General features: G+C 38.6%; 2 protein-coding genes across 4 annotated transcripts in view; both read right to left on the reverse strand.

The window, feature by feature from the left end:
* Nucleotides 1-12400: 12400 nt before the first annotated feature.
* On the reverse strand, nucleotides 12401-21821 carry tmem243b (transmembrane protein 243, mitochondrial b). Of its 2 annotated transcripts, none has more exons than XM_079817999.1 (6): nucleotides 21369-21821; nucleotides 20748-20883; nucleotides 19943-20179; nucleotides 16963-17013; nucleotides 13171-13275; nucleotides 12401-13076 (listed from the first exon to the last, which is right to left on the reverse strand). In XM_079817999.1, the coding sequence occupies exons 3-6, from the start codon at nucleotides 20018-20020 to the stop codon at nucleotides 12933-12935; spliced, it is 378 nt and encodes a 125-aa protein (XP_079674125.1). In that variant the 5' UTR covers nucleotides 20021-20179; nucleotides 20748-20883; nucleotides 21369-21821; the 3' UTR covers nucleotides 12401-12932. The 2 variants fall into 2 exon arrangements, with proteins under 2 accessions (XP_079674125.1, XP_079674126.1); XM_079818000.1 differs by having other exon boundaries at nucleotides 20738-20883.
* meig1 (meiosis/spermiogenesis associated 1) overlaps nucleotides 21531-25275 on the reverse strand; it is a 6140-nt gene continuing 2395 nt past the window's right edge. The window contains exons 3-4 of one of the 2 annotated variants that reach the window (XR_013816589.1): nucleotides 22665-22887; nucleotides 21531-22459 (exon numbers count right to left, since the gene is read on the reverse strand). Coding sequence is in view for 1 of the 2 variants with exons in the window: in XM_079818001.1 (XP_079674127.1) it covers nucleotides 22759-22887 (129 nt within the window). In the remaining variant the exon portion in view is untranslated. Of the gene's footprint in view, nucleotides 22460-22625; nucleotides 22888-25275 lie in introns of those variants that run through there. The other variant, XM_079818001.1, reaches the window with a different exon arrangement.

The following is a 25275-nucleotide window of genomic DNA, read 5'->3' on the forward strand; positions in this document are numbered from 1 at the left end:
GATCAAGGGTTGATCAAATCTTATTTAATTAAGTGCTTTTTAAAGAGACCTTGTCCTCTGGTGTAACAGTACAGGTGTCGGTGTCACACCAGAGGATGTTTCAGCCTTTTGAGTCAGTTTATGACCTCGCTATTTGTAGCGAACCTGTCATTAGCAGTTAGAAAGACACATTTGGATAATTATCCATGATTATGTAGTTTAGCATACATTTTTAACCCTCATCCTTCCCTCGCAGGTCAAAATGACCCGAAGCCCTAAAATTATACTTATTGTTTTTTTTTGGTCCAGAAAGCATATTTCATTTAATTTCGATAATATTTGTTTCTATTTTCTAATGCAATTTTTGGGTGATATTTTGTGTTATTTTTTATTTTATTTACCTTTAAATTACTAGATTTTTTGTCTCTCTAGTCTGGATGTAATTTGGGTGTAATGGGTGGGGCTAGAAGGTCCTACACACACCCTAACCCCGCCCATAACTCACATATCAGATCCACAGAGGTGGAGCTGGACTTCATTCGGCTCTGCAGGGAACAGCTCTTGCTTAATTTGAGTCTCTTTCCTCCTCCTGCTGTTCTCATATATTAATGCAGATACACTTATTGTCCACTCGGCGGCGCTGACACTCATCTGATCCCAGGCCTGTGTCTGTTATATTCATCAGTAAAAACGGCCTTTAAACACAAATGTTTAGTTATCACTAGTTTAAGATTAAATTACAACACAAAACCACTGTTTAACTATGAACAAACGTGAAAAACATCACTTAAAACATGAAAACGTGACAAATACACAAACTAAACGAACCTCAAGATCTTTTGAACCGTGTTTGATGTGTGTTTACTCTTTACGCTTGACATTTTATCTGTCCTGCCGCAGTTGAGCTTTAATCTGACTCAGACCCTGACAAAGCCGTCTCACCTACGACTGGCCACAGATTCCCTTGCCCAGAACATATTTAAGTTGGCTATCTTAACACGGCAGTATTATTAACAGAATGACAGAAACTGAAGTTTCACTGTCCGCACGACACCAGTTTGGTCCTTGACAACAATGACGCTTGACGACAGTCGCTTCCGCACGTGCGGATGAGAACTGATCACTCAACTGCACATATTCCAGCAAATAAACCGACAAAACCGATCAAATTGGGGAATAAAGTGTCACGCGACTCAGCGTAATGAATAGCCTAAATGTGTCCTTATAAAGTCACGTTTTGTATAATTGTGTAAGTTTGTACTGACAGTTCTGCTCATATGTCAGTTTATTTACATTCACGTCACCATGATGGACTTGATGCGCTTCCTCGCGAACACACACAACTTTCATTTGATGGTGTCCTTCACTCAAAACTTGTTCTTTGACATTTAATCAAGTATGAAGGCAGTCTGATGTTTATGAAGGTTAATCTCAGGTTTACTGTAGGTAAAATCTACTGGACTGTTGTTGAGTCAGTTTGAGTGAAGATGTTCTGCTGCTTCATGCTTTAGTTAAAAGATGATTGAACACTGGTGAGAACATTGCTTCAGAATAAATTATATTTACAACACTAAAACACAATCGGATTTTTTTTCTTGACAAGCAAAATGACATATTAGCCTACTTCCAAAGGACATCTCATGAACAGGCTTCTCTTGCCACAGTCATGCCTTATTTATTTTTTCAAACAGTAGATTATTGTTGTTTGTGCTCTGTGAATATAGATTTATGACCGATGGTGATTGTAAGAAGTTTATTTTGCTTAATCACAGATCGTTCGGCAGTGGGCGGGACTAACCTACAAGGCAAGCAGTAATCTCATTGGCTGAAAAAGTGATTAATATCCGACAGCCTGTTACCAATCTGCAATCTACCTGAGGAATAGCGTGAGCATGAGGACGGAGGTCTTCTCCTAATATTGTAAGTAAATATTTTTTAAATTAATCCCCTGGTTTCATAGACAATGCTCCAAGTCTAATCCAAAACTAAAATGCATGTTTGAGCTGGTAAAATTTATTAAAATAGTTAAAATGTTAGTGTTTTGTCTCAAGATGCACACCAGTGATGTTTTCTTCTAGGGCACGTTTATAAAAGTCTTCATTAAACTAATGTCTAATCCTTGCTTAATCTAAACCTTCTCTGTGAAACCAGGCCATTATTTCTAAAGATGTAGATAATGATCATTAATCATGCATGCTCATTTCTGTCTGAGACTTGTAGTTTCCTACAGGAAGGGCTTCTCTGTGAAATGTGAAGTGTGTGTGATGGTGTCCTGCTGTGTGTTTGTAGGGGATCTCTGGGTCAGAGCTGCTGGAGGTCATGAGGAGGTGCAGGAGAAGCAGCCACAACAGTGAGCGATGTTTGGAGTCAACTGAGGAGAGCAGCTGCTGAACTCTTATTCACTGGACCTTTGACTCTATAGAGCATCAGTGTACTCTGTTTGCTGGTGTAATGTGCCTTAGACCAGAACTCTTGGACCTGTGATAACCGTACCGGCTCATTCCCTGGGATAAAGGTTTCAACTGGCCATTTGTGTTTGAGCACATGTTTGAGAATAACCACAAACTGGAGTGGATCACAATAAAAGGATAAATGTGAAATTTGTGCCCTTCATGATTTCCATCTGATCTCCCCAAACATCAACACCTGTTCCATAAAATCAGTTCTGTCAGCTTTTCAAATGAGGCCTCGTCTGTCAAATGACGTCTGGCCCACAGTTGTTAACAATCAGTAAATGTAAATGTCATTCTTGTAAAGATAAACAAGTTTGTGATTATAAATCCATTTGAGGTTACATCTGAATGGCTATAATGTGAATGTTTCAGCATGGAAACCCCTTCAAGTGCTGTTTTCCTAGAGGATGGTGGGCAGCATCTGAGATTTCCATTGGATGGGACTGGAGGTAAGATCTGTGTGGTGATTGGTCAAGATTAAAGGGGAGTGGCCAAATATTTGTAAAAAAAAAAAAAAATCACACAAATATTTGGCTACTCCCCTTTATAAATAATTGTTCTTAAAAATGTTGACTTAGCCTGTTTTCTGGAAATTTTTATAAGTCATTTTTGAAAAATTTGACTCTTGCTGTATAACCGCTGCTGGATCTTGTCCTGGAAGCCCCGGGGGGAGCCGTCTGGATCTTCACTCCCCCCTTTTATGTCCTGCCGTCTCTCATCCCGCTCATGATCTGATCGGCTCAGAGCTTGTCACAGCTCATGATGGGACTACCGTCACGCAACCATGCTTTGGTGACCAGGCTGGGGATTGAACCCAGGATCTTCCCGTGCAGGGAGGACACACTCAGACCGCTGAGCCACTGGCACTTGCATATCTACTTCTCACTGTTTGGTAATTTTATCTTTTTTTTTTTATTGAAAAACCAGTTAAACTAAACAATTTTTCTACCAGAGAGAGATCTGAACCCGGATCGTCCACACCAAGATCTGAAGCGCTGACCACTGCGTCACTGGGGCTTTCACGCTTTTAAACGTTGTTTTTTGGATTCTTGTTTTTTTTTTTTTTTTTTGAAAAACTGGTGAAAATCTATCCCATTTTAAGTGAGATTCAAACCCAGATCATCCACACCAAGATCTGATGCACTGACCACTGCACCACTGGGGCTTCTACACTACTTCTCACTTTTTGGTAATTTTATCTTTTTTTTTTCCATTGAAAAACCAGTGAGACTAAACAATTTTTCCACCACAACAGAGATTGAACCCGGATCGTCCACACCGAGATCTGATGCGCAAACCACTGCGCCACTGGGGCTTTCATGCACTCAACCTTTTTTTTTTTTTGGAGTCTTGTCTTTTTTTTGTTTTCAATTGAAAAACTGATGAAAATGTGTCCCCTTTTAAGTGAGTATCAAACCCAGATCGTCCACACCAAGCTCTGATGCGCTGACCACTGCACCACTGGGGCTTTCATGCATTCAACTTGTTCATTTGGACTTGTGTCTTTTTTTATTCATTGTAAAACCAGTGAACCTGTTTTCCATCTTGACCAAGATTTAAACCTGCATTGTCCACATCAAGATCTGACGTTCACTAAACGTCTGGCTCTTGCACTCGTTTCTTTGTTTCGAGTTTGTCTGATTTATTCAGTCAAAAACAAAGTGACATTCACACCAAGGAGCCACTAGTCTTCTATCATGGCTGCTTTTTTTGTAGGAGTTTGTCTCAATCCTATAAAAATCAAACACTTAGACTGTCTTAAACGCACAACACCTTGCAAACACAGAACACAACCACAGCTGACTGAAAGCTTCATGTGATTTTGGTCAGTCGACTAGTTAGTCTCTGTAACAACCAAAAATCCTCGAAAGCCTCTGAGAGTCTCATGAACTCCTGACTGAGGAGTTTATCTGCTTTGAAACTCGTTTGATGAGCCTTAAAGTTGCTAAAAACAGCAGTTTGTGACTTTGGAACATCAATCCTCACAAATATTGTGATAAAATTCATTTTAATATAAGGATTTTTCAAACTTCTGGTATAATATAGTGTAACATATCTGTCAGAGTAATGACATATTTCTGAATGAAACAGACTTACTGAGGAAAGAAGACTTTTTTATTTGTGCATTCATAATAAAACCAGGATGTACATGTGTATTTTGATTTCATGTTGACTTTATACTGCAGGAGCAGATTCTGAAAGACTCATTTATAACCGTCCAATCACACAGAAGAATTGGTGTCACCTGACCATCTGTTTGACACACTGCATTAATTAAAGTAATACAAACATTTCAGGTGGAAATAATCAGAGGCACTGATGAAACATTTCAAACACCTGAGTTACAGCATTTAAAGGCACCAAGCATCCATTTTAAAGTATCAGACATATTTAATGACCGGTCTGAGACTGAAAAAGAAAAGTGAAATATCACAGATGTTTTGATTCTGGTGTGAAGTTCCACCACATATTGATGAGTGGAGCCAAAGGGCACATATAAACCTCAGTGTTTCGCCCTCTGTGGTGATTTTCGTAAATTACACCATTACAAATCGAGTCTAATAAACCTCAGTGTTTCGTCTTCCTGTGGTGATTTTCGTAAATTACACCATTACAAATCAAGTCTAATAAACCTCAGTGTTTCGCCCTCTGTGGTGATTTTCGTAAATTACACCGTTACAAATCGAGTCTAATAAACCTCAGTGTTTCGTCCTCCTGTGGTGATTTGAGTGAATTACACCGTTACAAATCGAGTCTAAAGCCAGTGCACACTGTACGATTTATAATAGTCCTTCACGATTGTTGTCAGACTGTACGAACATGATCTCCGCTGTAAGCCATGTCACACTGTAAGATCGAAGTTGTCATTCATGTCAGACTGTACGATAGTCAAGATACGCTAAAAACGGACGCATCGGCATGAAAGAAAACTCTCCAGGAGTTTTATATCATCAATCAATGACAGTGAGCTGCATTACACGCGGGATTGAAATGGTTGCTACAAAGAAATTTCTATCGCTCATTTTGGTTATAGTTGGTTTGTCTTGAAAAAGGAAGATCATTTGACGGTCGTCGTAGGAGAAGTCACACTGCAGGACTGATCTTCTGACACTGCCAGGATTCGTCTTAGGTCAAATTTGATCGCAGCGGTCATTAATCGGCTGCCGATGAACACGTCAAACTAACGATCAAAGACTTCAGATTTTAGTCTAGGATCAGAGGAATCTTTTAGGATTTGCAAAATTTGTCTCAGACGGCCAAATCGCACAGTGTGTACCGGCTTAATGGACTTCAAATGGATGAAAACACTCATAGCTGTAAGCAATATTGGATTTGAACTCCACATGTGAAACACCTTTTATTCATTTTATATATTGAACCACTGAGCTCGACACTGCAACGTTACCGTGATCAGTTTATTAAGAAGCCATCATTTCAGATGTTAGTCATGCATTTAAGTCGTACATTTTATTAATTCTTTACATGTTACAACTTCAAAAAATGTCCCTGCCAGCTATGCTGATTAGATAACTATAATAGTACCTGCAAAATATTTGACCAGCGTAACAGATTTTTACTGGCTAATAAAGAATGTTTGTAAAATAGTAGTTGTATGTCTGGTCTCTACATAGTGTGGCAATATGTAAATGCTACAATATAACACAACACAAAATCGTTTTAACTGTGAACAGAAAACCATAAAGAACACTAAAAATAATTTAAACGACTTTACGCTTAAACTAACCACCCAAAGGAAGTGTGTTAGACGATCTTTTAGGCCATAGTTAGCCCATATTTTCCAGCTGACTCAGATCAACACATTTTATCTGTCTTACCGCAGTTCAGTCGAGAGCCGGTTTGAATAAATTAGGCCTACCTGTAGATTCAACGATTATCTACTGGATTAGATGCTGACAAAATCCCAGGTTTGTTTTAAAATATATAAAATACTAATCGGGCCGTCTTCCCAACGACTGCCAGTGCCACTCGAGTTTGTTGTTTCTTGTATTGATGCTGTTACACTGAGTGACCACAAGAGGGAGCCTGTACTTGTTATTGGTGTGACCACTTTAAAATGAGCACATTGCACCACTCTAGTAAATACAGAAAGTTCTAATTTGTATTTTATTAATTTGTTCAAATGTTAAATCCTTATCCATTATTCACCCTAATTTATTTATATTTCAAACAACACATTATTGTTGTTTGTGCTCTGTGAGTAGTTTTATGACCGATGGTGATTGTAAGAAGTTTATTTTGCTTAATCGCAGATCGTTCGGCAGTGGGCGGGACTAACCTACAAGCAGTAATCTCATTGGCTAAAAAAGTGATTAATATCCGACAGCCTGTTGCCAATCTGCAATCTACCTGAGGAATGGCATGAGCATGAGGACGGAGGTCTTGGTTTAATGGTGTAAGTTGATATTTATTTTAATTAATCCCCTGGTTTCATAGACAATGTTTAAGTCTAGTCCAAAACATGTTTGAGCTGGTATAATTTATTAAAATAGTTAAAATGTTAGTGTTTTGTCTCAAGATGCACACCAGTGATGTTTTCTTCTAGGGCACGTTTATAAAAGTCTTAAACTAATGTCTAATCCTTGCTTAATCTAAACTCCGTCTGTGAAACCAGGCCATTATTTCTAAAGATGTAGATAATGATCATTAATCATGCATGTTCATTTCTGTCTGAGACTAGTAGTTTCCTACAGGAAGAGCTTCTCTGTGAAATGTGAAGTGTGTGTGATGGTGTCCTGCTGTGTGTTTGTAGGGGATCTCTGGGTCAGAGCTGCTGGAGGTCATGAGGAGGTGCAGGAGAAGCAGCCACAGCAGTGAGTGACGTTTAGAGTCACCCGAGGAGAGCAGCCGCTGAACTCTTATTCACTGGACCTTTGACTATATAGAGCATCAGTGTACTCTGTTTGCTGGTGTAATGTGCCTTAGACCAGAACTCTTGGACCTGTGATAACTGTACTGGCTCATTCCCTGGGATAAAGGTTTCAACAGGCCATTTGTGTTTGAGCACATGTTTGAGAATGATCCACTCTGTACAATAAAAGGATAAATGAAATTTGTGCCCTTCATGATTTCCATCTGATCCCCAAACATAAACACCTGTTCCATAAGATCAGTTGTTCAGTCAGCTTTTCAAATGAGGCCTCATCTGTCAAATGATGTCTGGCCCACAGTTGTTAATTTTGCACAAGCTGTGACTGATTTGTAACTTTAAATCTGTGGCTTCATTATTGCAAAGATGAAGTTGTCATTAGAAATTCACATCTGAATGGCTATAATGTAAATGTTGCAGAATGGATCATCTCCATAAGAAGAAACCCCTTCAAGTGCTGTCAGAGGGTGTGTTTTCCTAGAGGATGGTGGGCAGCATCTGAGATTTCATTGGATGGGGCTGGAGGTAAGAGTTGTGTGGTGATTGGGCAAGGTTAAAGGGGTGTGGTCAAATTTTGAATGTGCTGTGGAAAATTTCCAAGTAATTTTTAGAAAAATTTGGTTTCTGCTGTATAACCGCTGCTGGATCTTGTCCCGGAAGCCCCGGGGGGAGCCGTATGGATTTCCACTCCCCCCTTCGTGTCCTGCTGTCTCTCATCCCGCTCATGATCTGATCGGCTCAGAGCTTGTCACAGCTCATGATGGGACTACCGTCACGCAACCATGCTTTGGTGACCAGGCTGGGGATTGAACCCAGGATCTTCCCGTGCAGGGAGGACACACTCAGACCACTGAGCCACTGGCACTTGCATATCTACTTCTCACTTTTTGGTAATTTTATCTTTTTTTTTTAATGGAAAAACCAGTTAAACTAAACAATTTTCCCACCACAAGAGAGATTTGAACCTGGATCATCCACGCCAGGATCTGATGCGCTGACCACTGCGCCACTGGGGCTTTCACGCTTCCAAGATTTTTTTTTTTGGAGTTTTGTCTTTTTTTTTTCATTGAAAGACTGGTGAAAATATATCCCAGTTTAAGTGAGAATTGAACCCGGATCGTCCACACCTAGATCTGATGCACACACCACTGCACCAATGGGGCTTTCACACTTTCAGACTTTTTTTTTGGAGTTTTGTCTTTTTTTTTTATTGAAAACCAGTGAAACTAAAAGAATTTTCCGCCACAAGAGAAATTCAAACCCGGTTCGTCCACACCAAGATCTGATGCGCAGATCGCTGAGCCACTGGGCCTTTCATGCATTCTTCCTGTTTAAAGCTGGCTCTTGCACTCATTTCTTTGTTTCTGGTTTGTCTGATTTATTAAGTGACATTCAAACCAAGGAGCCACGGGTCTTCTATCATGGCTGCTTTTTTTTGGTAGGAGTTTGTCTCAATCCTATAAAAATCAAAGACTTGGACTGTCTTAAACCCACAACACCTTGCAAACACAGAACACAACCACAGCTGACTGAAAGCTTCATGTGATCTTGCTCAGTCGACTAGTTAGTCTCTGTAACAACCAAAAATCCTCAAACTCCTCAGAGAGTCTCATGAATGAGCCTTAAAGCTAATTTATTTATTCATTGAAGATTCACACTAGAAGATGCCATTATCTCAGAAAGACTTTATTCACAAGATGATATATTTGAGTTTCATGCCTTTAACAGTGACGTGCGAGATCTTATGGATATGAAAACAGTAAATACATTTCTAAAAAAAATTATTTCAAACAACATTTAGGATTTATATGATTTATGTTATATTTATTAAAAACAGCAGTTTGGGACTTTGGAACATCAATCCTCAAAAATATCGTGATACAATTCTGTTTAATATATAAGGATTTTTCAAACTTTGTTAAATATACATCTGGTATAATATAGTGTAACATATCTGTAAGTGTAATGACATTTCTGAATGAAACAGACTTACTGAGGAAAGAAGAGTTTTTTATTTGTGCATTCATAATAAAACCAGGATGTACACCGTTACAAATAGAGTCTAATAAACCTCAGTTTCGCCCTCCTGTGGTGATTTTCTTAAAATACAACGTTAAAAAATCGAGTCTAATAAACCTCAGTGTTTCGCCCTCCTGTGGTGATTTTCGTAAAATACAACGTTACAAAAAATCGAGTCTAATAAACCTCAGTGTTTCGCCCTCCTGTGGTGATTTTCTTAAAATACAACGTTAAAAAATCGAGTGTAATAAACCTCAGTGTTTCGTCCTCCTGTGGTGATTTTCGTAAATTACACCGTTACAAATCAAGTCTAATAAACCTCAGTGTTTCGCCCTCCTGTGGTGATTTTCGTAAAATACAACATTAAAAAAATAGAGTCTAATAAACCTCAGTGTTTCGCCCTCCTGTGGTGATTTTCGTGAAATACAACGTTACAAAAAATCGAGTCTAATAAACCTCAGTGTTTCGCCCTCCTGTGGTGATTTTCTTAAAATACAACGTTAAAAAATAGAGTATAATAAACCTCAGTGTTTCGCCCTCCTGTGGTGATTTTCGTAAAATACAACGTTACAAAAAATCGAGTCTAATAAACCTCAGTGTTTCGCCCTCCTGTGGTGATTTTCGTAAATTACACCATTACAAATCGAGTCTTTTGTACTTACTTTTCGTACTTAATTAATACTGTTAATTACTCCGTCTCTCTCTAGTCTGGATGTAAAGGGGTCATGAACTGGCTTTTTTATTTATCTATACTGTTGTCTGAGGTCAACTTATGACATTTGTGCGGTTTTTACATTCAAAAACATCATAATGAATAAGTAATAGGCTATTTTCTGAAATGGTTTTTCATTTTTTGCTCTCTCAAGAAACACTGGGTTTTGATGGGCGTGCTGCACTAAAGACTTGGAAGTAAACGCCCACGGCTAGAATTGGATACGATTTGCATATTTAATGAGCTTCAGCTCCCCTGTCAGTTAGCCTGACGTCGTCATACTCAATTCTAGTCAGAATTTGAGTCTGATACTGCTCCGTTGGGCTGTGATTATGGGGCGTGTTTCAACCGAACCAGGAAAGGCCTCAATTGGATAGACCTACAACCAATCAGAGCAACGGAGCGACGCATAACGTTAGTTGTTAAATGTCAACAGAACTCGACGGCACTGTGTTGCCAAGTCCGCGGGTTGACGCGACCCCAATTATGTGATATACAGACCCAGGAATGCCCCCCCCGAGTAAATTACATTACTGTTTATCATCATCGCCTAAAGCCCGCTCTGACAATTTGATTGGTCCGAACAGTTTCTGTTCGGGTATAATTACTTCTCTACAGATCAAGTCCAGACCGAACTGCCCGAGTTAAAATGTTGTGGGTGGGGCTAAGTTTGGCTGGCATCCAGGCTACCTGTCAGTGAAAGCGTGTGGGGAAACCTCAACCGGAATGAATCTCCCACAGGGCTCGCAAAAATGTCTTTATCAAACAAACACAATGATTTATCTCTCATCCACCCGCGACTGATTGGAATGTTATTTTTTTATTACTTGGCCCGCCTGATCGGTGGATATAAGCGTGAACCGTGCATCACACACACACGCCACACACCCTTCAAGTCAAGAGAGTTATTTCACTATTTAAGATAGCCCGTTTTGGAAAACGCATAGCCCCGGGATGTTGGGCTTTGCGAGCCCTGGCCCATAAATGTCAGAGTCTGATCCCGATTCACAATGAACCAAGAACACCACAAATAAAGGATTCTCCAGCCTTTGACAGCGTGCTAATGTTCAGTTAGACACAAAAGATCTGTAACAATGCAATACTATCACATATAAAAAACATTTTTACTCACATAAGTGTGGTTAATCTCATCCTATCTGCAAATCCAGTCTCTTGTTTACAAATGAATCCGGTGAAATGAAAGAATACACGTGCAATGTCTTCCCCACGTGAGCTGGATATTCATTCAAAAAAAGTTCATCCATGCGTTCATAATATTGGAATCCAAATGAAGCTTATACGGTATGTTTAGAAATGCGATGCGGTTTAGTTCTCTCTCTGTAGGCCTGTGTTATGTTAGTGGCACGAGTCGTTGGGCGGGGCTACAGAATCAGGCGTTGATCTTCTTCTGTTGAGGCGGTGCTTCACTGCACTCTGACGTCATATCCGGGCACATTCTGAGATCCAGCGTTTTCTGCGCCTGGTGTCAATAAAAGCTTTTCTTTGACTAACAAGGAAGTTTTCAGCTCTGAAACTTACAGGATATTCTTATATTACCTTGACCTTTTATATATCAAAAGCTCAAGGGAAAGTTGATTTCTCGATTAATCACACCTTTAATTTGAGTCTCTTTCCTCCTCCTGCTGTACTCATATATTAATGCAGATACACTTGTCTCATACACAGTTAAATATATCATGTCTGTGTTATATTCATCAGTAAAAGCGGCCTTTAAACACAAGATTACAACACAAAACCACTGTTTAACAGTGAACAAACGTGAAAAACATCACTTACAACATAAAAACGTGACAAATACACAAACTAAACGAATCTCAAGATCGTTTGAACCGTGTTTGAAGTGTGTTTACTCTTTACGCTTGACATTTTATCTGTCCTGCCGCATCAGTTGAGCGTTAATCTCAAGACTCAGACCCTGACAAAATCATACATTCGTTATTTAAAACGTAAATTAAAATACAGCCCTCTCACCTACGACTGGCCACAGATTACCTTGCCCAGAACACATTTAAGTTGGCTTTCTTAGCACGACAGTATTATTAGCAGAATGACAGAAACTGAAGTGCAGTTTCTCCTCCGCTCCACTGCGCGAGCGGGTTTCACTGTCCGCGCGACACCTTTGGGTCCTTGACGACATATTATTATGATTATGGATATTTATGGTCGCTACAGCACGTGCGGATCGTAGTTGTAAACATCTAACGTCAGGGTTTCAGCTTCAGCCTCTTGAGGTCCCAAGGCCCAAATGTGAACCAACAATTTCCCCAGGTGTTTCATAAAAGTTGCATCACAACATAAAGCACAAAAGAGCTTACAGATGCATATTTTGTATATGTATTTATTCATTACATACAATCCAAATCGCAACAGTTGATAACCAAAATCTTAAGGTTTGCACCATATCGAATAACAGTTCAGTAATTTAGAAAAACAAAAAGCATGATTTATGAGTGCTGCTTGTCTTTTAATCAAGTGCTCTTAATCAAGATGGCTTTTCTGATCATTTAAATACAAAAAAAGGAATTTCTTAATTAGGAATGTGTCATGTAGAAATATAAAAGCATTAAGCATTGCAATGGCTTATTTCAAAAATCGTCATTGGCATATAGGTTAAGCTGTGTACAGCATTCAGGGTGCAAAACGTGTGCACGGACATCCCAGAGTGCTACTCATCGCTAACATGTTTGCATTTATAAATACGTTTAGTCCACTAGCATGGCTCCCAAAGGCAGACTGGCCTTGCCCACACAAATGGGGCTTGTAGGAAAATTGTCCTGATTCAAGAACTCAAATGGGGTTCCAAAGCACCCACATAATGATGAACATTCCTCTGATTGGGACGGTTCCCGTGGTAACAGTATTATAAGGCATTGCTCTGTTTATCACGTCCCACATCATGAAAGTACAAGTTGGCACAGATACACAGCAGAACGATGGAGCACAGCATATAGTAGATCAAGTTGCGAAACTTGGGCTCCAGATCTCCCTGCCTATACCAGAATATCTGAAAGAAAGAGATGTGATTGCATTTATTTCGTCAGGAATTGCATCCATTTAAACCGAATGCTTTTTAGACTACATAGCAAGTTCTTACTCACCAGAACCAACACTGACCCGCAGACTAGCATGATACAGACGGCAAAGAAAATATTCAATGGCTTGGGAGGCAGTGAAGGGAAGATGATTGAGCTAATGATGGTCACCTGAAAGAGATGTTCCCCATTTTGAGTTGACGATATGATGAATAGACACAGGGCTCGACATTAACGCTTGTCCGGGACAAGTGGATTTTTTTGAAGGGGCAAGTGAAAGAGGATTTTACTTGCCCGAATGGACAAGCTGATTAAAACGTCAATAACAAAAAGGGAATTAGGGAATCACCAAAATGCAAGAATGATTCCGCATTCATTAGTGTAAGTGGCGATTGACAGTGAATTATAATGTATAATGGGCGCTGTTGATGCTCGCGCAGCCTCTCGAGGAGAAATCAAAACAAATGAGCGCCGCTCACACGGAGAAACTCAGTTAACGCACTGCAGTAAAAATGTAGAAATGTGGAGTTTATTTATATTTATAACATATGATACAGTCGCAACGTCACGAGTGCTGTTTTCCTGAATACCGTCACGGTTGAAAACGTGACACTGATTTCATATGACAGTTCCATAAACAATTATAAAGTCAATTATTAAGTCACTTACATTTTACAGGGTTCCCACTCTTTCATGCACACCAGATTCAAGGACTTTTTAAAGCACCTTTTATTTTAAATCATGCATAATAAATACATTAAAGGTGGGTGTGCTACTGACAATCTGCACAGTATATCAAACACCAACTGTACCTGTGTCTATCATTACTGCAGTAACGCTAAGGCATATACTGACAACTAAATAAAAGTTTAGGGACATGCGTCTTTTTTAAAAATCTAATGAGGAGAAAGGCTGGTGGAGTGTACAAGAGAGGGAGCGAGTTTTAAAGAGAGCTGCAGTTTAACATTTAACAATTCCTGCTTTTAAAATTTATTTTACACTGCTTTTAGTTTTCTTTTTTATAAATCATTACTTCATTAAAACATCAAAATATAGAGATAATATTGTATACATGAATTTTCCAATTAAATGAAAAGATATGGACAATTTATTTGTTAGGCATTAAAAATATGCAAAATTATTTATTAATCACCTGTACATGGTATCTTTTAAAAAATCTATTTTAAGGCTTTTAAGACCTGCACAGGGTGAGATCAGTGTTTGTGGAAACATCCTAAACCATAAAATGACTGTAAAAATGACATACTTTATATTAATACTAATACAACTTTATATTTATATATTAATAAAACTTAATATTCTAGATATGTTATAAAAGCACATTAGCTTCTCATCGATCCACCAGTTAACATTTACAACTCTGTGTAAGCTGTGTAAAAATATGGGTTAATATGCATTACAGGGTTTTTCCTGGGTCAAAAATGGTCTTCGGTGGTGACTGACAGACATGGTCATCCATACACACACACACACACACACACACACACACACACACACACACACACACACGCACGCACAGTAAAAAAGTACCCTACCCACGTGATCTGCAAGCGCAATACTGACAATACATTTTAAATAAATTCAAAGAAAGTTTGTAACTTTTGCTTATCTTATTTTGATCCCACATGAAAAAATACTATAATATATTATAGTATATTATAGTAAAATTACTCTAGTAAATACTATAGTGTTTTTGAACCGTACTATAGTAAAGATACTACAGTAAATTAACAAAGTGTAGTAAATACTACAATATACTACAATTTACTGTAGTACTTACTGTATGGTTCAAAAACACTATAGTATTTACTAGAGTAATTTTACTATAATATACTATAGTATTTTTTTCATGTGGGATACCTTGATGTTTGTTTTTTGTTCCTCATTTTTACACTATTTACTGATAATTGTTTTGGTATATAATCATATCAATATTAAAAAGTAGTATTAAAAAAATGAACAAATAGCCTAATTTTCTGCCATTTACAATTTAATTAGCTAACTAACAACAACTTTGTTCTGGGTTCACCTCACTCCAGTCTAAACTAAATGATTTTAGGCTATTTATTTTACTACACATTGTCCACATAAATAAGCTGAAAGACTGTGGATAATTCAAACTATAACTCTTACACCCACTCTTGCTAAAGTGGGTAAGCACACTTGTGTTCTCATTTCAGGTGTTCTGAGAAAATGATTAAATGGATTCGTGAGTTCAGTGTTGGACAGATCAGTTGTTCTAACCAGTCGTTAAAATGATTCGGTTCAAAGGAGTCATTAGGTGGCGAATCGGACATTAGCAGACGCGCTGTGTGTGAATCCCGTCTGTTAGAACATCGCGAAAGATTTGTCAACACACAGAAAACACTTCATAACGGGATACGGTTTGTTTCCCATTTATTGAAAGTATGGTTTATGTCCGCTGGTCAGAGAATCAGCCATTTTTTTTTGGAGCGCATTTCACACCCAGCAGTGATTAAAGGAAAACATCGTCTGACTGTGCCACGTGCAACATGGATTCGGTCTTCCGACCTTTTGATTTTGATTAACGTAATATGTGTAATATTAGAAAGCTAAGAATGCTTATTTTGAAGACAGAGAGAGTGCGAGTGGGGGAGGAGCTCTGATCGTTCTCTCTGTCACTCAGTCACAAGCGCAGCATCTATTCTACATCATTCATAAATCACAATAACTCACAAATAAAGCTTTGGCGGGACAAAAATTTGTTTTGGCGGCCGCCAAAAAAATTTCAATGTAGGAAAAACCCTGCATTAGTCTGAACAAACCAACTGCTGAAAATGCAATTTCACTCTTTGACAGTAGATGGCGCTTATGGAACAGCAGAAATATATTGGTTTCCCCAGTAACCTCTGTAAACAAAGGAGCACTGCGCTGATAAACACCACTTTATTAAGCGTTATACGTTGGAACTTTGATAAACCAATTTTTATGTAGATCAACACTGAGCCAAGCATCACTGAATTTGCACTTCCCTGGCACTAAGCTAGTTAAAAAGCTCCACGTTATGTGCTCATTATGCAGAGCTGACTGCACGTGATCACAATCCATTTTTTCAGGTTTTTCCCACTTTTTTCTGGCTTTGGCAGCGCATAAAGGCCAATTTTTGTTATAGCACCATGCTACTCAAGTACTTTCCAGGCCTTGAATCCATGTGTCTGAAATTCAAGGACTTTCAAGTACTTTCAAGAAGCGTGGAAACCCTGATTTTAGACGTAATATTGAGTGTTTTTGTTCTATTTCAGTAGCGGAAATAGTTCCAAACAAAGATCACAGCAGAACCATAACGCATCTCAGGCAACAGTTTGTTACTGAATGATTCAGCGTTTGAACGAATCGACTCAATGACTCACTCATTAAGACCTGCCGCCACCTACTGGCGTTTTAGTTTCACGTTTAAACATTCTTTCCAACATTTCCTATTTGTATATTCAAAAAATATTTAAAACAATCTCATAACATTATTTAATGCAGTTGTAATTTTTCAGTGTAAATTATTTAATTTGATTGGTAACAACCCTATACTGTCTTCTTCTAATTTAATTTATTGATCAAATGTAAGAATATAAAATGAAAGCTGAAACATAGCCTATATTTAATAAGATTAGGGGGAAAATGCCCTTTATAAAAGTTAAAAATATCAGAAATGTGCGTATTTAAATATGTCAAAGCTGATTGAACAATGGTCAGACACACATAAAACAAAAAAAAATTCCGGACACGTGAATGACAGATTTACTTGTCCGAAGGACAAGCACGTGAACCGGCTTAATGTTGAGCCCTGAGACATATTGAGATATTCATTAGGTCAAAACTTACCAGAACGAGTAAAGACGCGAGTCCACCGATCACTAGATTGATGATTCTATCCTGAAAGTGATCAACAAACATATATTAGTGCATATATACAGGTAAATCAAGGTCCTGCAGTAAATATTATCTTTTTATATAGATCTACATAGCACCAATATACAGAACGCCTCAAGAGTAAAAAAAATAAAAAAGGCAACTGTGAGATAAAGTTTAAAATAAGATCACATTGTGTGATAAAAAGTCACTGTTTAAAAATCACAATTCATTGTTTTTCCAATTATTCACTGGCATTTTGGCACTATGTATAATCTCAAAATTGTTCTATATAATAATTCAAGTTAACATAATGCATTCGCAACCCATTTTACTCCATAATGTGACGCATATACAAGCGAAACTGGATCGACATAAAAATAAATATTGCAGAACTTGATTTTCTTGAACTTGGGAATGGGATGAAATTGGAAATCAATAGATTGTGAAAAGTGGCCATTACATTTCAAAAATGGATCTAAAAGTGATTTTGCAGTGGATATATTTATATATACAGGGTTTTTCCTGGGTCAAAAATAGTCTTCGGTGGTGGCTGACACACACACACACACACACACACACACACACACACACACACACACACACACACACACACACACACACACACACACACACACACACACACACACACACACACACACACACACACACACACACACACACACACACACACACACACACACACACACACACACACACACACACACACACACACACACACACACACACACACACACACACACACACACACACACACACACACACACACACACACACACACACACACACACACACACACACACACACACACACACACACACACACACACACACACACACACACACACACACACACACACACACACACACACACACACACACACACACACACACACACACACACACACACACACACACACACACACACACACACAGTAAAAAGTACCCTACCCACGTGATCTGCAAGCGCAATACTGACAATAAATTAAAAATAATTTCAAAGAAATAGTTTGTTTTTGTTCCTCATTTTTTACACTATTTACAGATAATTGTTTTGTTATATAATCATATCAATATTAAAAAGTAGTATTAAAAAAAAATGAACAAATAGCCTAATTTTCTACCATTTACAATTTCATAAAATTATCAGCTAGCTAATAACAACTTGGTTCTGGTTTCACCTCACTCCAGTCAGACTCCCTGCTCATTCTCTCGGTCTCTATATCTCTAAATATATATTATATATATATATCCATACACACACAGACTGATGAGCCAAAACATTATGGCCTAATGTGCTGTTGGTCCTCTGCGTGCTGCCTAAACAGCACCGACCTGTCGAGGCATGGACTCTACAAGAGCCCTGAAGGTGTGCTGTGGTCTCTGGCACAAAGATCTTAGCAGCAGATCATTCAAGTCATGTGGGTTGTGAGGTGGAGCCGCTGTGGATCGGACTTGTTTGTTCAGAGCATCACACTCCCTCCACGAGTTTGTCGTCATACAACAGTGCATCCTGGTGCCATCACTTCCCCAGGTAAACAGCGCACAAATACAAGGCCGTCTACGTGATGTAAAAGAAAACGGGACTCATTGGACCAGGTGACCTTCTTCCACTGCTGCAAGGTCCAGTTCTGATGCTCGCGTGCCCATTGTCGGTGCTTTCGAAGATGGACAGGGGTCATCAAAGGCACTCTGATTGGTCTACGCAGCCCCATACACAGCAGAGTGTGATGCACTGTGTGTTAAGACACATTCCTCCCATAACAATCATTACAATTTTGTGCGACAGTAGACCTTCTGTTTGCTGGGACCAGGAGCAACCAAGTCGCCTTGCCGTTTCAGAGATACTCTGACCCAGTCGTCTTGCCATAACAATTCGGCCCTTGTCGAAGTCACTCAGATCTTTATTCCTGCCCATTTCTCCTCCAACATGTTAATTACAAACTGATTGTTTGCTTACCATCTAATCTAACCAGGGGCACGTTCAAAGCTCAAACCGGTGCGCAACGTTTTGCTATGATTTCCGGTTGAACGTCATGTTTCCTGGAAATGGTGTGCAACAGGTTTGAGATGCGTTTGATCTCGTTTGGTGGGTGTGTCAAAAATGTCAGCCCAATCAGCAGCAACATGTATATAAAACACGCGGTATTAAAGAGACAGCTCACACAATGGGTCCAAGTAAAGTTGTTTACAAATGTGTCCGCTGCAGCTAAGTATGTATAAGCAACAATTGAAGACATTAGAAGACGTGATTGTCGTAAAAGAAAAATGTATACAGTATATATATCAACATGATGATATATTTATTTATATGTTTAGCTTCATTGCAAAGCAAATTTCATATATGGTAATGAAGTGCTTTACATAAAAATAAGAAAGAAAATACAAGCTATTAAAAAAGTAAGAACTAGAAATAAAATACAATTAGAATTGATAACCAGGAGATAAAATAAGGTTCATTAAATGGGATTGGGATATGTTGTCTTTTATTCTGGACGGCAAGGGCAGTGATTGCATGTATTTTGCAGTATTAAAAACGTAGCCTATTTATATTGATTTCATCAGGCTCCGAAAATTATTCAAAAAGAACACAAAGAATGGCCTTCTCAGCTGCCATAGTTGCAACTCTTGCGTCATCAGAACAGGGTGTTCAATGCAGCACCGTTTCCGTTTAAAAAACGTTTTGCTGGGGCTGAACGCAGCCCAGACCTTAATATGTGGCCTTATCTGGAGATGATCAATGGTATTCGCGTCATCTGTGACTGGTCATGTTTTGGCTCATCAGTGTATAATATATAGAAATATATATTATATATATATAAATAAATAGAGAGAGAGCAAGTGATTGTATTATATTTTGATTTGGAATAACAAAAAAAGGTTTTGATTTCATGTTGACTTTATATGACAGGAAAAAAAAACAGATGAGTTACCCTGGCCGACGTCTCCCCGAACAGAGGCCTGTTGTCCATGCCACTGGTGCCATATGTGCGTGTGGCGAAGTCATCCATGGCCAGAGCAGTGCACACACACCCTTTCCTGATATCCTCTACCAGCAGCAGCCCCTCAGGAGCCCAGGATGGCAGTGCATGCTGCTCGCTGCTCTCTAGGTTGGGTTCGCTCCTCAGGGCAAGCGATTTAGGAGCAGCACATAGTCATGGCTGAGTCACCTAGAGCAGTAAAAACATTCATTTAGTTCACTCTACTGATCATTTCATGGCACGTCAAAGTGTGTGATATAAACTAAAACAAACCCCAGAGCCTCAGCACTGAATGATCTGTCATGCACTTTGCTCCTTTTCCCATGAATCCAAAGACTTTTATTACAATGGTGCTTCAGAGAAACACAAGCTGGCCTTTCTAATAATCAGCCCAAAGGGCTTGGGTTGATTCAAGGGCCTGGATCATGAAACCATAAGCACAGCCTTAAAAATGTGTGATCGGTCATGTGAGAGCTTGATCTTGGCGTCAGCGCACAGTTTGTGTGGTTTGTGGCTTGTGCAGAGCCCTGTTAGTTTTTAGTCAACTATATAGACACATAAACAAGATGATATTTAAACAATATTATGGCAAGTACATTAGTGTGACTATATACTCAATATATAATATGCGTCTTTTGGAAGTCATATGTTTGGAACTACATGATGGTGCATAAAATAATGATTTGGATGAACTAAAGAAAATGTAGTTCTCAAACTTTATATCATTGCATGTATTACACAACCTACAGCACATTACTTTGTGATCCGAGGCAAATCTCCGTCATGATGATGATGATGATGGATAGATGGCTCAGAAACTCCAAATGCAGCTCATAATATCAATAGATATCAGATGATGGAAGGTGAGGAGGATCTCCAGACTATTTTCAGCTCTGTAACCAAATAAAACAAATGGACCATTAGTGTCTAATGTTCCTTGCTCTTATAATATTGATTGTTCTAGTCCAGATTAGTTTCTTCAAAAGGATTGCCTATTTAAAATAGCTAACTGGCCATAAAACAAACAAAACAATCATAAAAATCACCTTCAGATAACAAGGGGAATGTTACATTAAATAAAATGACATAGCTTTACAGAGGACATAACTTTATTACTTTGACTGTATCAGTGCAGGTGCATGAACTGATTTTTGTTTATACACACACACTAACAGCCCGATCAAAAATATCATCCCCTAAACTGTCTGAACATGCATGTTAACTAACAAAAAAACTAAATATGACTAGAATCAGATTGCTGTTATAGATTAATATTAAGACATCAAGGAGCTAACACGCTAATGTGAATGAAAACGAAGCGTCTGAACGGGGCAGATGAAATCAGAATATAATAAACAACTAAACTTCAATAACTTACCTGGATATAGCAAACAGAGGGATGTATTGATCACAAGGTGGTGTTTTCCGATCAGAGTATTATCCGCATGACTTCAAAAGAGCAGTAATAACTGCAGGCTGCAAACCGGAAGTGACGTGTTCTTAAAGGGCCATACGGTTAGTTGTATATATTTTATTTGTTGTCGAAGGCACGAACCTCAAATTATGTGTGTTATAAGCAACACTAAAAACGTACAAAAATAAATAAAGGTTGAAAATATTACACACATTCCCCAAATGTAAGATTAATATTCACCATCTATGCAAAAACCTTTGCCTCAACTCAAAGTAATTTGTGGGGGAAACAACTACATTACTTGAGTAAAAGTAAAAGTACTACTGGACAAATATTATTCCGTTACAAGTGAAAGTTGTAAAAACAGATTTTAACTTAAGTAAAAGTACAGAAGTACTTGGCTTTAAAAGTACTTAAGTATCAAAAGTAAATTTACTTTTTTATGTCAATGCAGTATTGTATTATTGTTGTATAAATGCACACTGTGCCATCATGGTGGTTTAAGCCAGTTAGTGATGCTCCATCCGACATGCTAGCATACTGCTACCTTTAACTCATTTCAATACTTGTTTAAAAGTTACAAAGCTCTTTAAGGGTGAATGCATGGATCCAATGCACTGATACACATCCGATATTCTCCCAAATGTTTATCCTCACTTAAGACATAATCGACTTTACGTGAATACTCTGCAAAACATTTTGACATCATTTTGTGTGTATTTGTCTGTTCGAGTGCGAAAAAAAAAGTTTTAAAGAAGAAAAAAAAACATCCACTGATTTCACAACAGCTACAGAAATGACTTTTGACTTCAAGGACCTTGATAGAAATGTAGTGGAGTGAAAAGTACAATATTTGTCTTTCAAAGGTAGTGAAGTTAAAGTCATAAGTTTCCAGAAAAAATTATACTCAAGTACAGATACTCAAAAAGTGTACTTAAGTACAGTACTCAAGTACATGTACTTTGTTACTGTCCACCTCTGGGGAAAAACGAGGTTGTTGATTGATGTGTTATGCTTCTGTCATAGGCAGCCTTTTCCAATGGTGTGCTGCATAACTAAGGAAAAGGAGCAAAACAATACGTTTACCTTTGTAACTGCGTACATATACCATTACCAACCTGTTTGACTGGCTTTGTTGTGGCTTTTCCATAAAGAGATGCAAGTCTGGCTTCTTATTCGCCATTAAATATAAAACATCAAATGGTTTGGTCACATGAAACATGTTTATTCAGATTTTTTTTTTTAAATTCAGACACTTACATTAAGAAAACAGCAAGACACCTCTGACCATGAGTTTTCTAAAGACAGCATTTCAAAATGAGAATGGCATAAGCGCTGGTTGGGTGGGGAGCCGTCAGTATGCGTACACCTTCACTTTATTGACCTCTTGGTCTTCACACTCCCGCTTTCTGTTGTAGTAGTAGAATGTGTTATCTCGACGCTGAAGCTTCTTCACAAACCCAGTGTCTGGCCAGCGGTCAATCTGAAAGGACAACACAACATTATTCAACAGGAAATCAGGACTGTGTTGCTACCAAGTTATCATTATGTACTTATAAGAAATGTATAGACTAAGCAGGAACACTATCTATCTATCTATCTATCTATCTATCTATCTATCTATCTATCTATCTATCTATCTATCTATCTATCTATCTATCTATCTATCTATCTATCTATCTATCTATCTATCTATCTATCTATCTATCTATCTATCTATCTATCTATCTATCTATCTATCTATCTATCTATCTATCTGTGCTGTGTCAAATCGATTAATCACGATTCTAACATATGTAAACAAACTTTTTTTGTATATATATATTTTTTTATCTATATATATATATATATATATAGACACACATACATTTTTTTACCATGATTTACAGAAGACACCCACTAAAATGTAATTGTAACAATATTTATGTATCAGAAAATATTATTAGGGTGAAAGGGTGTACATGGTCTGCAACAATGCATAGGTAGGTGGTACGTGTCAAAGTAACATCCACATGGATGGCAGGACCCAAGGTTTCTCAGCAGAAAATTGGCCAAAGCATCACTGCCTCCGCCAGCTTATCTTCTTCTAGTAGTGCGTCCTGGGACCGGTTGCATAAACCGTTAAGACTAGTCTTACAAGTTAGACATACATTTTTTTCTTTAAGACTGTTCATAATTTTTTTAAATCAGTTACATAAAAACATAGACTGGCCTAATTTGATACGAAAAGTAAGACTGAATGCCACTTGCCTAACTGCTAGTGGCTCATACTAGATCTTAAGACACTGTCTTAACATAATGGCTTAGTTTATGCAACTGGCCCCTGGTGCCATGTGTTCCCCAGGTAAGCGACGCACACGCACCCGGCCATCCACGTGATGTACAAGAAAATGTGATTCATCAGACCAGGCCAACTTCTTCCATTGCTCCGTGGTCCAGTTCTGATGCTCACGTGCCACTGTTGATACTTTCAGTGGTGGACAGGGGTCAGCATGGGCACCCTGACTGGTCTGTGGCTATGCCGCCCCATACGCAACAAACTGAGATGCTCTGTGTATTCTGACACCTTTCTATCAGAACCAGCATTAACTTCTTGAGCAATTTGAGCTACAGTAGCTCGTCTGTTTGATCGGACCACACGGGCCAGCCTTCGCTCCCCACGTGCATCAATGACCCTGTCGCCGGTTCCTTCCTTGGTCCACTTTTGATAGATCCTGACCACTTCAGACCGGGAACACCCCACAAGAGCTGCAGTTTTGGAGATGCTGTGACCCAGTCGTCTAGCCATCACAATATGGCCCTTGTCAAACTCGCTCAAATCCTTACGCTTGCCCATTTTTCCTGCTTCTAACACATCAACTTTGAGGACAAAATGTTCACTTGCTGCCTAATATATCCCACCCACTAACAGGTGCCGTGATGAACGGTGTATATATGTGTGTGTGCGTCTCATTTCTTGCATGTGTATTATAACAATTGGTTAAAGCTGCAGTCCGTAGTTTTTCCTCTTTGACGTCATCTCTGTTTGAAATCTGCAATTGCAGTTATTCGCGGATTTGTGCCTCGGCACGGCACAGCGCGGAGGAATCCAATGTTTTGAGGAGAATGTGCAGCTGCCTGTCAGTCACCGCGCCGTTGTAGATACTTTCAATCAGAATCACAGATTATACTTTTTGAAAGTATGACCAACATAATAATTTTCAATCGAAAATGTCATCTGATGTTAGGCCCTCTGCTATTCTCTATATATATGCTGCCACTTGGTAATAATATAAGAAAACATGGAATTAATTTCCACTGTTATGCTGATGACACTCAATTATATATTTCATCACGACCAGATGAAAACGTATTACAAAGTATTGCTACTGACCTATAAAGCCCTAAATGGTTTCGCTCCAGTGTATTTAAAGGATCTTCTATCGCCCTACAATCCATCGCGCTCTTTAAGATCACTAAACTCGAGGCTTCTGGTCATTCCTAGGATATCCAAGTCCACTAAAGGAGGGAGGGCATTTTCACATTTAGCTCCTAAACTCTGGAATAGTCTTCCTGATATTGTTCGAGGTTCAGACTCGCTGTCCCAGTTTAAAACTAGATTAAAGACGCATCTCTTTAGCCAAGCATTCACATTATAATTACCTTTTATACTACAGTTAAATCAGATCAAAAGCATTAATATTCTGAACAGCAGCTATGCTAATTATTTCCCATCTGCTTTTCTGTTGTTATCTCGGGACACTAGCTCCAATTTGTATCCAGCCTCTCATGGAGACTTCAGATGCCCCAACACTTGTGATGAGACGACTCGACGCCTGTGAAGAGAAGACTCAAGATTTTGCTTTAACATTCTCTTTCTAACATTTTTCAA

The sequence above is a fragment of the Gobio gobio genome (genome assembly GCF_949357685.1).
Source record: "Gobio gobio genome assembly, chromosome: 5".
Classification (NCBI taxonomy): Eukaryota; Metazoa; Chordata; class Actinopteri; order Cypriniformes; family Gobionidae; genus Gobio; species Gobio gobio.